The 12,936-nt window shown below is 36.5% G+C and overlaps 1 protein-coding gene across 1 annotated transcript; it reads left to right on the top strand.

Annotated features, from left to right (window-relative positions):
* The first annotated feature begins 7,783 nt into the window (after positions 1-7,783).
* Positions 7,784-12,660, top strand: LOC107719969 (arylsulfatase A). The gene is made up of 6 exons (XM_016527525.1): positions 7,784-8,178; positions 10,517-10,530; positions 10,907-11,096; positions 11,171-11,295; positions 11,384-11,533; positions 12,638-12,660. Exons 1-6 carry the CDS (start codon positions 7,955-7,957, stop codon positions 12,658-12,660), a joined length of 726 nt encoding a protein of 241 aa, XP_016383011.1. The 5' UTR covers positions 7,784-7,954.
* The last annotated feature ends 276 nt before the right edge of the window (positions 12,661-12,936 follow it).

Below are 12,936 nucleotides of genomic sequence, written 5' to 3'. Positions count from 1 at the left end.
CAGCAAATCAGCATATTAGAATGATTTCTGAAGGATCATGTGACTGGAGTAATGATGCTAAAAATTCAGCTTTGAAATCACAGGAATAAATCACATTTTAAAATATTTTCAAATAGAAAAGTTATTTTAAATAGTAAAATTCAAAATGTTACTGTTTTTGCTGTATTTTTCAAATAAATTCAGGCTTGGTGAGCAGAAGAGAATTCTTTAAAAAACATTCAAAATCTTACTGTTCAAAAACTTTTGACTGGTAGTGCATGTCAGCCTATAGTTTGATATAAGGTAAACATTAATTTATTTGTGCTGGGTTTTTTTTTCTTAAATATTATATAGTTTTATAGGAGGAGGTTTCATAGACTTGGAAAAGTAATTTTTCAGAAGTTTTCAGGTACAGACATCTGTTGTGGGCATTCTTGGCAGATTTTATGAGGCTTTTTTTTAATAGTGTTCATATCGATATCGGAATTATATCGTATTGACCGAAATTAAAGGGATAGTTCACCCAAAAATGAAAATTTGATGTTTATCTGCTTACCCCCAGGGCATCCAAGATGTAGGTGACTTTGTTTCTTCAGTAGAACACATATGATGATTTTTAAGTCCAGCCGTTGCAGTCTATCAGTCGTATAATGCATGGCAATGGTAACAAAATCTATGAGAGTAAAAAAAAACATGCACAGACAAATCAAAATTGTGTCTGTCGTTTGCTCCTCCCGCGACAACACACCCATTAACGTAAACTACGCCAGAGCGCGTACACACCTCACTCACCGGATGCCATGCGCGTACATCTTGGATGCCCTGGGGGTAAGCAGATAAACATCAAATTTTCATTTTTGGGTGAACTATCCCTTTAAGAAATATATTGCGATATAAATTTTGGCCATATCGTCCAGCCCTAGGGCTAATAAAAACAATAAATACAAATGTCTGTTGGTTTTTGAAACAAGTCTCTTATGCATACCAAGCCTGTTTTTATGTGATCAAAAATACAGTAAAAACAGTAATATTGTGAAATAATATTACAATTTAAAACAGCACATTGCAAACTGAATTTATTGACAAACTGTTATCTCAAGCTGATGGTTTGCGACACTTTTGCTTTCTAGATTGTATATACGTTCAAAGGCTCTCAACAGCAACTGACAAATCTCTCTGATACAGCACATCAATTTATTTTCACCCTCTAACCATCTTGTTTGCTCCTCGTTTTCAACATTTAGGTCACATTTTCCCCTGTAAAACAATACACTTATAATATTACAGCAGGATTGTATCTCTCTCTCTCCATAGTGCCTTTCACGCTCTCAAGCACTTGTTCTCTCCGCATGCCTCAGTCATTTCAAAGAGCAGCTAACAGCCAGAAACAACCAAAAGGAGGCACTCAAGACGCCCTGAATTATTCAACAGCTTTATCTGCTGTCCAACAACAGACGGAGAGAGAGAGAGAGAGAGGTTAAGATTAAGATCCCTCCTCTCTCTCTCTCTCTCTCTCTCGTCATATTTCTTTCTCCCTCACGTCATTGTTCAATTATTCATTGATAGTTAGTTGAGCAGAATGCAGGTCTTTTGATAAATGGTGTTTGGTGATCGATTGATTTCAATGTCACAACATATACTCACTGTATATTTGTTTGTTGTATATTGCTTTTCAGTTTGGCCAGTTTTCAATGCATTTGGCAACGTTGATTGATTGAGACTGATAAAGGTGGACCAGACTCTTCAGCACTCCACTCAGTGTGACTGAAGCACTGCAGATATTCACCTGTCTCTCTGTATCCGTTTGTCTCTCTCTCTTTCTCTCTGTCAGACTCTGCCACACATCCTGAATATAAAGTTCTTATTTAAAGGCAAACTCAGGCGCTTCGCATACTTCAGTGTGCACTGCATCAGGTAAAGCATATGAGTGGCTCTTCATCTATCTGTCTCATTAAATACGGACTTCATTAGTCCTTCAATGCTGATAAGATCTATACACCAAAAGTCATTGCCTGTTTCACTTGCAGTACAGGTTACCTCAAATAAGATTACTGGAATGCAACTTTAAGAGATAGTCCACCCAAAAATCACAGTACTTTTGTTGTTTACACACCCTCATGTCATTCCAAACCTGATATTTCTTCAGTGGAACAGAAAAGGAGAATTATTAAGAAAGAACGCTTACACTGCCCTTTTCCATATGATGACCTTAGTTATTAAAAAAGCAGTAAAAGGCACCAAAAAAAAGTAGACCCTACTAATGCACTATATTCAAAGTCTACTGAAAGCATATTATGCGAGGAACAGGCAAAATGTAAATCATTATTATGTAGTCCTAAAGACTTTTTGCAGATTTTATCTGCTTCCAACATCATAAAGACTGTAATTTGTGCATAATAAACATAAATCACTGTCTTAATTTAGGTTACACAACAGATTTGTTTCAGGATTTACGTTTTTGGGTGCTTCTGCTTTAGCTCCACTAATAGACATACAATTACAGAACATGCCATCAATAACTCTGCTCAGCTCTGAGAGAATAAACAACGTATCTAAGACAGACACAGAACTAGAAGAAAAATGAAGCCCAGAGAACTGAAACAAAGCATTAAAACTCTCTTAAGTTGCTAATGAGCATCCAGAGTCAGTCTCAGACAGCACAACTCGCCCACAGACCGTCTGATGCACTGTACACACAATAACACTAAGGGTGATTTAAAACTGAGAGTTTTATGCTGATTGGCTGGGTCTGAATACTACATGTTTTCAAAATTGACCTGTAGGTGTTTGAATGACTGACTAGCCAAGTAATCAGTCAGAATCTCAGTACAATTTTAGGCCAGTTTCTGGTACATCTCTCTCTGATTTGATGCGTTTAACATAAGGCACGTTCAAAAGCACCTAAATGGAGTACAACAAAAAGGAACAGGGGTCTTGACAAACATTGTCAAAAACTATTTGAAATATTTTTAGTTTTCAAAATACATTTTTACTGTTTTTCAATACTGTTTTTAAGCGTTGTATTTTAAAAAGGTATTGAAATGTATTTTAAAAGCTACAAATACCATTATGAACAGAATGTATATATATAGATAGATTTTTTTACAATTATTTTAATAATTAAATTAAAATTCAATTTTAAAAATGATATGAATTATCTGAATTATTTAACAAATAAAATATCTATTAAATGTTTTATATATACAGATCATATAGATATATTATATGATATACTGGATGATAATAAATATATAAATATCTTTGATACTTAAGAGCTCATTGCTTATAAAGCTTGTACAGAAAAAAACTGAACAATTTATAAGATATTTAATTTTATAAATGAAAAAAAAAAATCTTTTTTTTTTCAGATGGAAAACATATTTTATACAATTTTGCCACACAATGTCAGGCTGTTGTTGAAAATAAGAACTTGTTCTTAAGTGACTTGCCTGGTGTATTTAAGGTTAATTTAAAAAATAAATAAATGAATAAATAAAAGTTTTCCATACAATCACTTGCAGACACTACCGTCCTATTTACCATGCTATTCATCATCAATTTCAAGTTTACCTGCTCCTAAGTATCATATTAAAAATAAATAAATAAAAACAAACTGTGGTTGATCATTGTGACGAGAGGGGCGGGGCCGAGAGCCGTGGGAATGGAGCGAGGCCGGTGGAGTAAATGCTAATGCACGACACCTGCGCCACTCACTGGTCTCACGGAGGAGCTCCGGAAGGATAAAGGAGGAGTGACGACAGTGTTGGACAAGAGAGGACCAGGCCTGGATTTTATTTTGTGTTTTGTGTGCGTCAGTCGTCTACACACACCTGCGCCACTCACTGGTCTCACGGAGAAGCTCCGGAAGGATAAAGGAGGAGTGACGACAGTGTTGGACAAGAGAGGACCAGGCCTGGATTTTATTTTGTGTTTTGTTTGTGCGCGACAGTCGTCATTTTGTGTTTGTTTATTTTATTAAAGTTTTCTTTGAGCGTTTGCCGGTTCCCGCCTCCTTCTTCCCGACCTACGTTACAATCATTTTACATGCAAGTCAGATTCTTAAGTGGGCACTTCTTGGCCAGACTAAAGCTGCAAAGTGCACCAGACATTATGCTGAAAGTCAAAGCCTGGCTCTGCGAGACTAATGAGCATCTGTCTGCAGGATACTCTCAAAAGTAGGTTTAAATCACTAACACACAATGCAAATGGCTGCTGAAGTACCAGACATGGACTCATTACAGAAAATTACCGTCAGCTGATCTTTGATCTTTACAAAATCTTCACTTCCTGCATTGGTGAAATGTGAAGACTTTCTTTGCAATGGCATATTTTAGTACTTAAAGCAAATTTAAAAGGTCAGGTTTGCTCTACTCACAATTACTTAACGAACTCATTAACACGGAATCAGAGATCAAACGACGACCTGGAAGGAAAGAAGTCAAGTGGCCGAAGTTTGGCTACGTAATATGGTGAGATGATGAGATAGCATCCTTTACCTCAAGTATCCAAGCTGACTGTACACTGCGGCCAGGATTTAACGCCCTAAGAATCAATGCGGCGTGCCAAATGTATCGGTGGCGATGCGGGCGTGATGTAAGGGCCTGCTCTTCCTCCGCCTCCGCCAGCAGGAACGCAGCCAGACTCAGTTAAAGTCATCTAACACGGCCGCCGGTCACTGGGGCAAAGATAATTGTCTTTTCAGGAGATGATAAATAAACAAAAAAACAGCTTGGGATGGAAGCAAACAGGCATGCAAAAGAGAGAGAGAGAGAGAATATTTCAACAAAGGGTAAAAGGGAGACATTTTAGAGCATCTCACGGTTTCTCATTCCCTTTCCTCTCATTCTCTCTCCACCTGCCTTCATTACTCTAATACCACACACACTCGTGCCAAACTGAATGTAGGTCATCTCTGAATGGGCATGTGAAAGTGAATGGTGAATCAAAACAATTTATCAATGCTTTCTATTAATCAAAGAATAAGAAAAAAAAAATTATTATAGTTTCCACAAAAATATATTAAGCACACTGTGCTAATAAGAAATGTTTCTTGAGCAGCAAATCAGCATATTAGAATGATTTCTGAAGGATCATGTGACACTGAAGAGTAATGATGCTGAAAATTCGGATTTGCATCACAGGAATAAATTAAATTTTAAGATAAATTCAAATAGAAAACATCTATTCTAATTTGTAGTAATATTTCACAATATTACTGCTTTTACAGTATTTTTGGTCAAACACAGTGGTAGATGGTAATGATATTCTGGTCTCTATTTCTCGGGTTCCTCCAATTTAAACTGTGCACCAACCAAAAGACATCTGAATACTGAAAAGCAACAGTACAACTCTCCTCAATGAGTCTAAAGGTTGACAATGAAGGGTGATTTATTATTTGATTCAGTTTTAATTGAACCATTTAGTGCAGTGGTTTTCAACCTTTTTCCACTTGAAATCCCTCTGTTGTCCAACACAATATTCAAAGGCCCTTAGCCTCCAAAAATATATTGATATATTAAATGAATTAATCATGAATCATGATTGTGATCCTAGAAGTTCTGTATGTTCTTCAGTCAAATAAATAGATATTAATGGAAATAAGAAAGATGTTATGTGTTTTTAGCATGTTAATTTCATATTAGAGATACATTTTAATTTGATTAATATATTAATAATAATTTATTAATTTCAATACTTTTAAATCATCCTGCAGCCCCCTTGGAAATTTGCTGAGAGCCCGTAGTGGGCCCCGGCCCCGTGCATGGTTAAGAAACACTGATTTAGTGTTCTCGAAAGAGTGAGGGTTCATGCATAATAAATCTTACACTCTAAATGGGGTTCCGCTGGGTCAAAACAACCCAATTGCTGGGTTTGTCCCTGTTTTACCCAGCACTGGGTTGTATTTAACCCAGCATTTTTTAGAGTGTAGTATACATGAAATGCTTTGAACAGAGACCATTATGTTAATTAATTCCTCAAGTCTGCACATTTTTGGCATTTCCTAATTCAAGCATATTGATCATGTAATATTTCTTATTCCTGCACTGAAATCTTCTTCAGGTAAGGGGTACCTCCCATCTCTCACTTCTGTGCGTGTGAACTGTGAAGTAGTGTTGCTTTGGTCAACGAAAATTATGACTAAATGTCGTCGTCAACGAACCTTTATCACTAAAAAGAGTATGAACGTGACTAAAACTAATAAAAACTAAAATGACAGTTTCACACAAAGACTAGACTAAAACTAAAATTAAAACAGGCCGCCAAAAACAACACTACTGTGAAGGCAGTGCAATTCGAATGCAGAGCATGCTAGATTTCCTTCTCTCCCTGAAAATCGGCACTGACGTTCACCTCCTCCAGCTAGTGGAGCAATCTATTTGATCCCCCATTCATTTAATTGACTGATTGTCACGTTGTAGCACAAGCAAAGCAAGCACAGGCCGATGTAAAGGACTGCGGCCGGACACTGCACCCCTGCTCTCACTGCCTCTAATGAGAGATTAATGATCGAAGCCATCAATCGCTGCAGCTCCAGTGTGCTGTGAGACTAGAGCTCCAGCGTTTATGAAACAGTGACCTACAGTGGCAGAGGGCTGAACTGCAAACAGATGGCCATTTCTAGTGAGATTGGACATTTGCATAGCAGTATTTTGCTCTCAAAATACAGTTTGAGTCCTATGTGCATCTACACAGCAGGAGCAACCCTTGTTGACAATGAAATGCTTTTAAAACATCCACAGAAGACTGCAGATAGCCCAACACCACGCTGAAGATTATGCCAGATTAATCACCTGCCATTGGTCAAGCATAACAATGAAATGAATTCAATTAATTAATTAATTAATTAATTGTGTCAAAAACACTGAGACCATACATCCATAGGACTTAGTAGGCTAAATAAATGTATGACTTTGACATTGTCAACTCCACGTTCTTAGAAACATTATTACCATATTTCCTTCATATAATTTTGAGTGCTGCTTTCATTAATGCAAAAAGGTGACTTATGGCCTAATAAAATACTAATAAATTCTGAAATCATTATTAAAAATGAATTAGATTTTTCACAAAAATTGTTGATATGATATTGACGATATAATCATAATGACAAAATCTATATAAACTTAGTAAAGAATGCAAAATAAAGGCATTTTACTATGGGGTCTCAAACTTTTGGACCGCACTGTATTTCTCAAAAACTATTTAATTTCTTTAACACATTGAAAAAATAGATAAGCATACCATTTTAAATTATTCCCTTTGATAAACGCTTGATTTTTCCATTTGCATTAATGCCCAACTTTATTAGTTAGCCTATTATTAGTTTTTTTTTGTTACTGATTTTTAAAGATATATATTTTTTCCTCATTAATTTCCGTGTCACTAGTTAAAATTGCTTATTTCTCTGGATTTAAATAGTCTTCGAAACATTTGGGATAATGTAGCCTAAGTGCACAAGTCAGCAAAATATATAACACTGTTCTAGTGGTTTTTGGATATTTTAATTTAAAAAAACTTACATATTGTGCCTTTAAACTGAAGCATAGCTCGCACAAATATGGAAATAATATTGATATTTACTCACCATCATGTTGCTGCGGACGCCGTTCTTTTCAGTGGAACACAAATTGAGAAGTTTTGAAGAATTTTGTAGATGTTGTTGCTCAAATAAAATAAAATAAAATATCATAATCCACACGAAACAATTATTCAAACCGAACTTCATGGTGCACATGTACGCCGTCTCTGGATAATAAACCACATATCCCATCAGCCCCCTGACCGCGTGTCGGTGATCACATGATCCACAAGGACAAAACATGAAAGACTCCAGCGAGATGTGAATGACAGCAATAAACTGAGGGCAAAGGAAGGAACTGAGGCTGATAACAAAGCGGAACAGAGCAGGAACTTTCATGCTACCTAAATAACGTTTTCAGAAATGTTTAAGATTTTGTAAACTGCGTGTCAGATTATGGATTTACTGAGTGTAATCGCGTTGTTTGCACTGATCACAGCTCAGTGTGCGCGAGCAACGCCGCCGAACTTTGTGCTGCTGTTCGCCGATGATTTGGGTTACGGTGATCTGGGGTGTTTCGGACACCCGAGCTCTCTCACCCCGAATTTAGACCGACTGGCGGCGCGCGGGCTGCGTTTTACCGACTTCTACGTCACGAGTTCCGTGTGCAGCCCCTCCAGGTAAAACCAAATGCATCATTTTTGTTTCTTGAGAAAAGTAAAACCAAATCCACCTGTTATCCAGTATACTTTCATTTATATTCATGCATTCATTTGTACACCTGCTTTTGAGAATTTTTGAATCACCTTCCAGTTTCCCATTTTTTATTTTTATTTATTTTAAAATATTTTATTAAGAAATTGTAAATATTATTTATAAATAATAAGCTGTTCCAGCAGCAGCAGCAGGTTGTTCCACCACCCTTTGTGCTGGTCCAGTAGGGCTGGCAGTTGGCTGTTTAAGACAGCCCAAAAAAAATACATGTAACAATTCAGAAAGAAAACCATTTCAGTAAATAATACTAACAAAAAATACTTGCTACATTAATGTTACCTTTGGAGTGTGAAAACCACAGATGCATTTCAGCACACCTCCAAGCAAGTTTGTCTGGCCACGAGACAGCATCGGACATTTCTCAATCTGTAAGCATAATAACAAATGTAATGCACAATACAAGTGAGTCCCTTAACAGAGCATACAATACTTCATTAAATTCATATATTAATTAATTCATTGATTAATTTCTAGGACACGAGTCACTATTTATCTTATATACAGTGGTGTGAAAAAGTGTTGGCCCCCTTCCTGATTTCTTATTTTTTTTGCATGTTTGTCACACTTTAATGTTTCAGATCATCAAACAAATTTAAATATTAGTAAAAGATAACACAAGTGAACACAACATGCAGTTTTTAAATGAAGGTTTTTATTATTAAGGGAAAACAAAATCCAAAACTACATGGCCCTGTGTGAAGAAGTGTTTGCCCCCCTGTTAAAACTGTGGTTTATCACACCTGAGTTCAATTTCTCTAGCCACACCCAGGCCTGATTACTGCCACACCTGTTCGCAATCAAGAAATCTCTTAAATAGGACCTGCCTGACAAAGTGAAGTAGACCAAAAGATCCTCAAAAGCTAGACATCATGCCGAGATCCAAAGAAATTCAGAAACAAATGAGAAAGAAAGTAATTGAGATCTATCAGTCTGGAAAAGGTTATAAAGCCATTTCTAAAGCTTTGGGACTCCAGCGAACCACAGTGAGAGCCATTATTCACAAATGGCAAAAACATGGAACAGTGGAGAACCTTCCCAGGAGTGGCCGGCCGACCAAAATTACCCCAAGAGCACAGCGACGACTCATCCAAGAGGTCACAAAAGACCCCACAACAACATCCAAAGAACTGCAGGCCTCACTTGCCTCAGTTAAGGTCAGTGTTCATGACTCCACCATAAGAAAGAGACTGGGCAAAAATGGTCTGCATGGCAGAGTTCCAAGACGAAAACCGCTGCTGAGCAAAAAGAACAAAGGCTCGTCTCAGTTTTGCCAGAAAACATCTTGATGATCCCCAAGACTTTTGGGAAAATACTCTGTGGACTGACGAGACAAAAGTTGAACTTTTTGGAAGGTGTGTGTCCCATTACGTCTGGCGTAAAAGTAACACTGCATTTCAGAAAAAGAACATCATACCAACAGTAAAATATGGTGGTGGTAGTGTGATGGTCTGGGGCTGTTTTGCTGCTTCAGGACCTGGAAGACTTGCTGTGATAAATGGAACCATGAATTCTGCTGTTTACCAAAAAATCCTGAAGGAGAATGTCCGGCCATCTGTTCGTGACCTCAAGCTGAAGCGAACTTGGGTTCTGCAGCAGGACAATGATCCAAAACACACCAGCAAGTCCACCTCTGAATGGCTGATGAAAAACAAAATGAAGACTTTGGAGTGGCCTAGTCAAAGTCCTGACCTGAATCCTGTTGAGATGCTGTGGCATGACCTTAAACAGGCGGTTCATGCTCTAAAACCCTCCAATGTGGCTGAATTACAACAATTCTGCACAGATGAGTGGACCAAAGTTCCTCCACAGCGCTGTAACAGACTCATTGCAAGTTATCGCAAACGCTTGATTGCAGTTGTTGCTGCTAAGGGTGGCCCAACCAGTTATTAGGTTTAGGGGGCAAACACTTTTTCACACAGGGCCATGTAGTTTTGGATTTTGTTTTCCCTTAATAATAAAAACCTTCATTTAAAAACTGCATGTTGTGTTTACTTGTGTTATCTTTGACTAATATTTAAATTTGTTTGATGATCTGAAACATTAAAGTGTGACAAACATGCAAAAAAATAAGAAATCAGGAAGGGGGCCAACACTTTTTCACACCACTGTATATATATATATATATATTTGATTATTTATTTATTGCAAAACATTAAAATATAAGTTGTTTGGGAGTGTAGGGAGGACTTGATTATGTCATTCGCAATGCTTCATGGGAGTGTCTGATTACTTCTTTTGGCACAGTTCCCATTTCCTTGGTAACAGTGACTTTTCTGATTGGATGAGCCAAAGAGGATTGTGGGAAGTGTAGTTCTTCACTGATAATTGGACTTGAACTAAACTAAATAATTATGAATTAAATAATAATGAGCTAAATAATTCAGATGAATAAATAATGATTTAAATATTTAAATAAATGATAAAGATTAATTACTTTTTTTTTTTTCCATTTTAAATTTAAATACAATTAAAATCAAAAGTGGAAACCGCACTGATTTTCTAAAGGTTTCTATACTGTTTAGCATCATTCAACAATCTCAGAGCGCATGGTAGGTCTTTCTTGAAAGATTTACAAAATGTATTTTAAAATAAATGGGAGTTTTACTTTTATCAGAATGTTATGATCTTAATGAGTTTTTGCCTGGTCTCTCCAGCACACACACTACCCTCAGTATGCAGGTGCAGACTATGCAGGGAAGTCTCCCCGTGGGCCGTTCGGTGACTCTCTGATGGAGTTTGATGGCACTGTGGGGAAGATTCTGCAAACTCTGGAGGAGACGGGTGTGATCAACAACACTCTCATCTTCTTCACTGGTGACAACGGGTAAGTGTTTCTCCTTAGTCCATGCTTTGTGTTTTTCCATTTGCCTTAACATCTATATTTGTGTGCATTCCCAGGCCAGAGCTCATGCGGAAGTCTCGTGGGGGAAACGCAGGACTGATGAAATGTGGCAAAGGCACGACTTATGAAGGAGGAATGAGAGAGCCGGCCATCGCATATTGGCCTGGATCCATCCAACCAGGTGCTCAGAGATAAACAGTCCTGCGTCTGAATCCAGCAGCAAGAAATATACAATGTGGATTTAATGTATATGTTCCCATCATTCAAAGGTGTGACCCGTGCTCTGGCCAGCTCTTTGGACATTCTGCCCACCTTTGCCAAACTGGCTGGAGCTGCGTTACCTGATGTTCAACTGGACGGGGTCGACATGACAAACATCCTGTTGAATTACGGACCAGTAAGAGAAAAAATTATCAAAAGTGAAATATATTTACATAAACAATTACAGTTATACATTCATTATTTTTCACAAGTTTGGGGTCAGTAAGATTAGTAAAACATGATTTTCACAGAAGTCTTTTGTGTTCACCAAGGCTGCATTTATTTTAACAACAATACAGGAAAAAATATTATTTTTCTATTAATACTTAAAAATGTCATTTATTACTGTGATGCAAAGCTGAATTTTGAGCATCGTTACTCCAGTCTTCAGTGTCACAGGATCATTCAGAAATCATTCTAATTTACTGATTATATATATATATATATATATATAATATTTGTTTGTTTTTTGTAAAAATGTCTTTTATGTCAGAGGTTCTTTGTTGAAGGAAAACAAATGAATAGATTTTATAAAAAATACAGTGTTACAGTTATTAATTTTCTCACTCATCTCTCAGTTTGCAGACCAAAATGTGGCTCTGACTAGTTCACTGATATAATAATAGGCTGTTTACAGTGACTTGTTTCAAAGGGAATAGAGGAGTTTTACAGTTATGAAAGGTGTTTATTGTTAAGCACAAATGTATGAATGTTTATGTCATACTGTCTTTTGAGATCCATTCAATATCAGTCTGCGTTTAACACTGAATCTTAATTATGGAGTGATATTTAGAAATAAAAGAAAGAACACAGGTCTTGAGTTATTCCTCCTCGTCAATCGTACAGTATACAAGGCTGAACTAGCTGAATGGCAACCCATTTATTAGAGAGTATAGAAAAATGCGTATATTAATATACTAATTAAATATGTATATTATCACATTATATTTGCATGGTAGAAATTAAACAGTGCAAATTAAAAAGCTCTTTTTTTTTTTACTAGGGCAGTGATTTTTATTCTTTTCAGCTCCAAGGCCCTTCATAATATTTGAACGCCCTACCCCACCAAAAATATTGATCTATTAAATATATGAGATATTACATTCATTAATAATGATTCATTTTGTAATTCTAGAAGTTAAGCACTGTATGTTCTTAAATAAAACAATAGTTGAGGAGAAAAAGAAACTTGATTTTGTGTTTTTTAGCATTTTAATTGAGAAGTAGATTATTTTAATTTCACATTATTTTAACATTTGCAGTTTATGGACAGCCTCAAATGTAGATGACAAACATGACACAGAGAACTTACAGAGTTGACATCCACCAGCATCAGTCCCACAAAGAGGCGAAGTGTCACCTTTGCCAAGCAAACTCAAAAGCAGGGTTATTATACAGTAGTTAACTGAATCTAAAAAATAAATACTAAAATAAAATATATAATGTTACTTGAAAAAAATTGGTGTACCAAAATAAATAAAACTAAAAAACAAACAAAAATTAATAAAAAAACTATACAAACATCTTTTAGAAATAACAAAACAACACAATGACTAAAACG

The sequence above is a fragment of the Sinocyclocheilus rhinocerous genome, unplaced genomic scaffold, assembly GCF_001515625.1.
Source record: "Sinocyclocheilus rhinocerous isolate Xijiao unplaced genomic scaffold, SAMN03320098_v1.1 scaffold2646, whole genome shotgun sequence".
NCBI classification, from domain to species: Eukaryota; Metazoa; Chordata; class Actinopteri; order Cypriniformes; family Cyprinidae; genus Sinocyclocheilus; species Sinocyclocheilus rhinocerous.
The sequence above is the reverse complement of the archived record's forward strand: the minus strand, read 5'-3'. Positions and strand labels throughout refer to the sequence as shown.

Excerpts from the sequence above, each read along its gene's own strand:
- LOC107719969 (XM_016527525.1), top strand. The coding sequence starts at position 7,955 with ATGGATTTACTGAGTGTAATCGCGTTGTTTGCACTGATCACAGCTCAG. Across the intron at positions 11,097-11,170 it reads TTCTTCACTGGTGACAACGG|GCCAGAGCTCATGCGGAAGT; the intron begins GTAAGTGTTTCT and ends GTGCATTCCCAG. Across the intron at positions 11,534-12,637 it reads AAGAGAAAAAATTATCAAAA|TTTATGGACAGCCTCAAATG; the intron begins GTGAAATATATT and ends TAACATTTGCAG.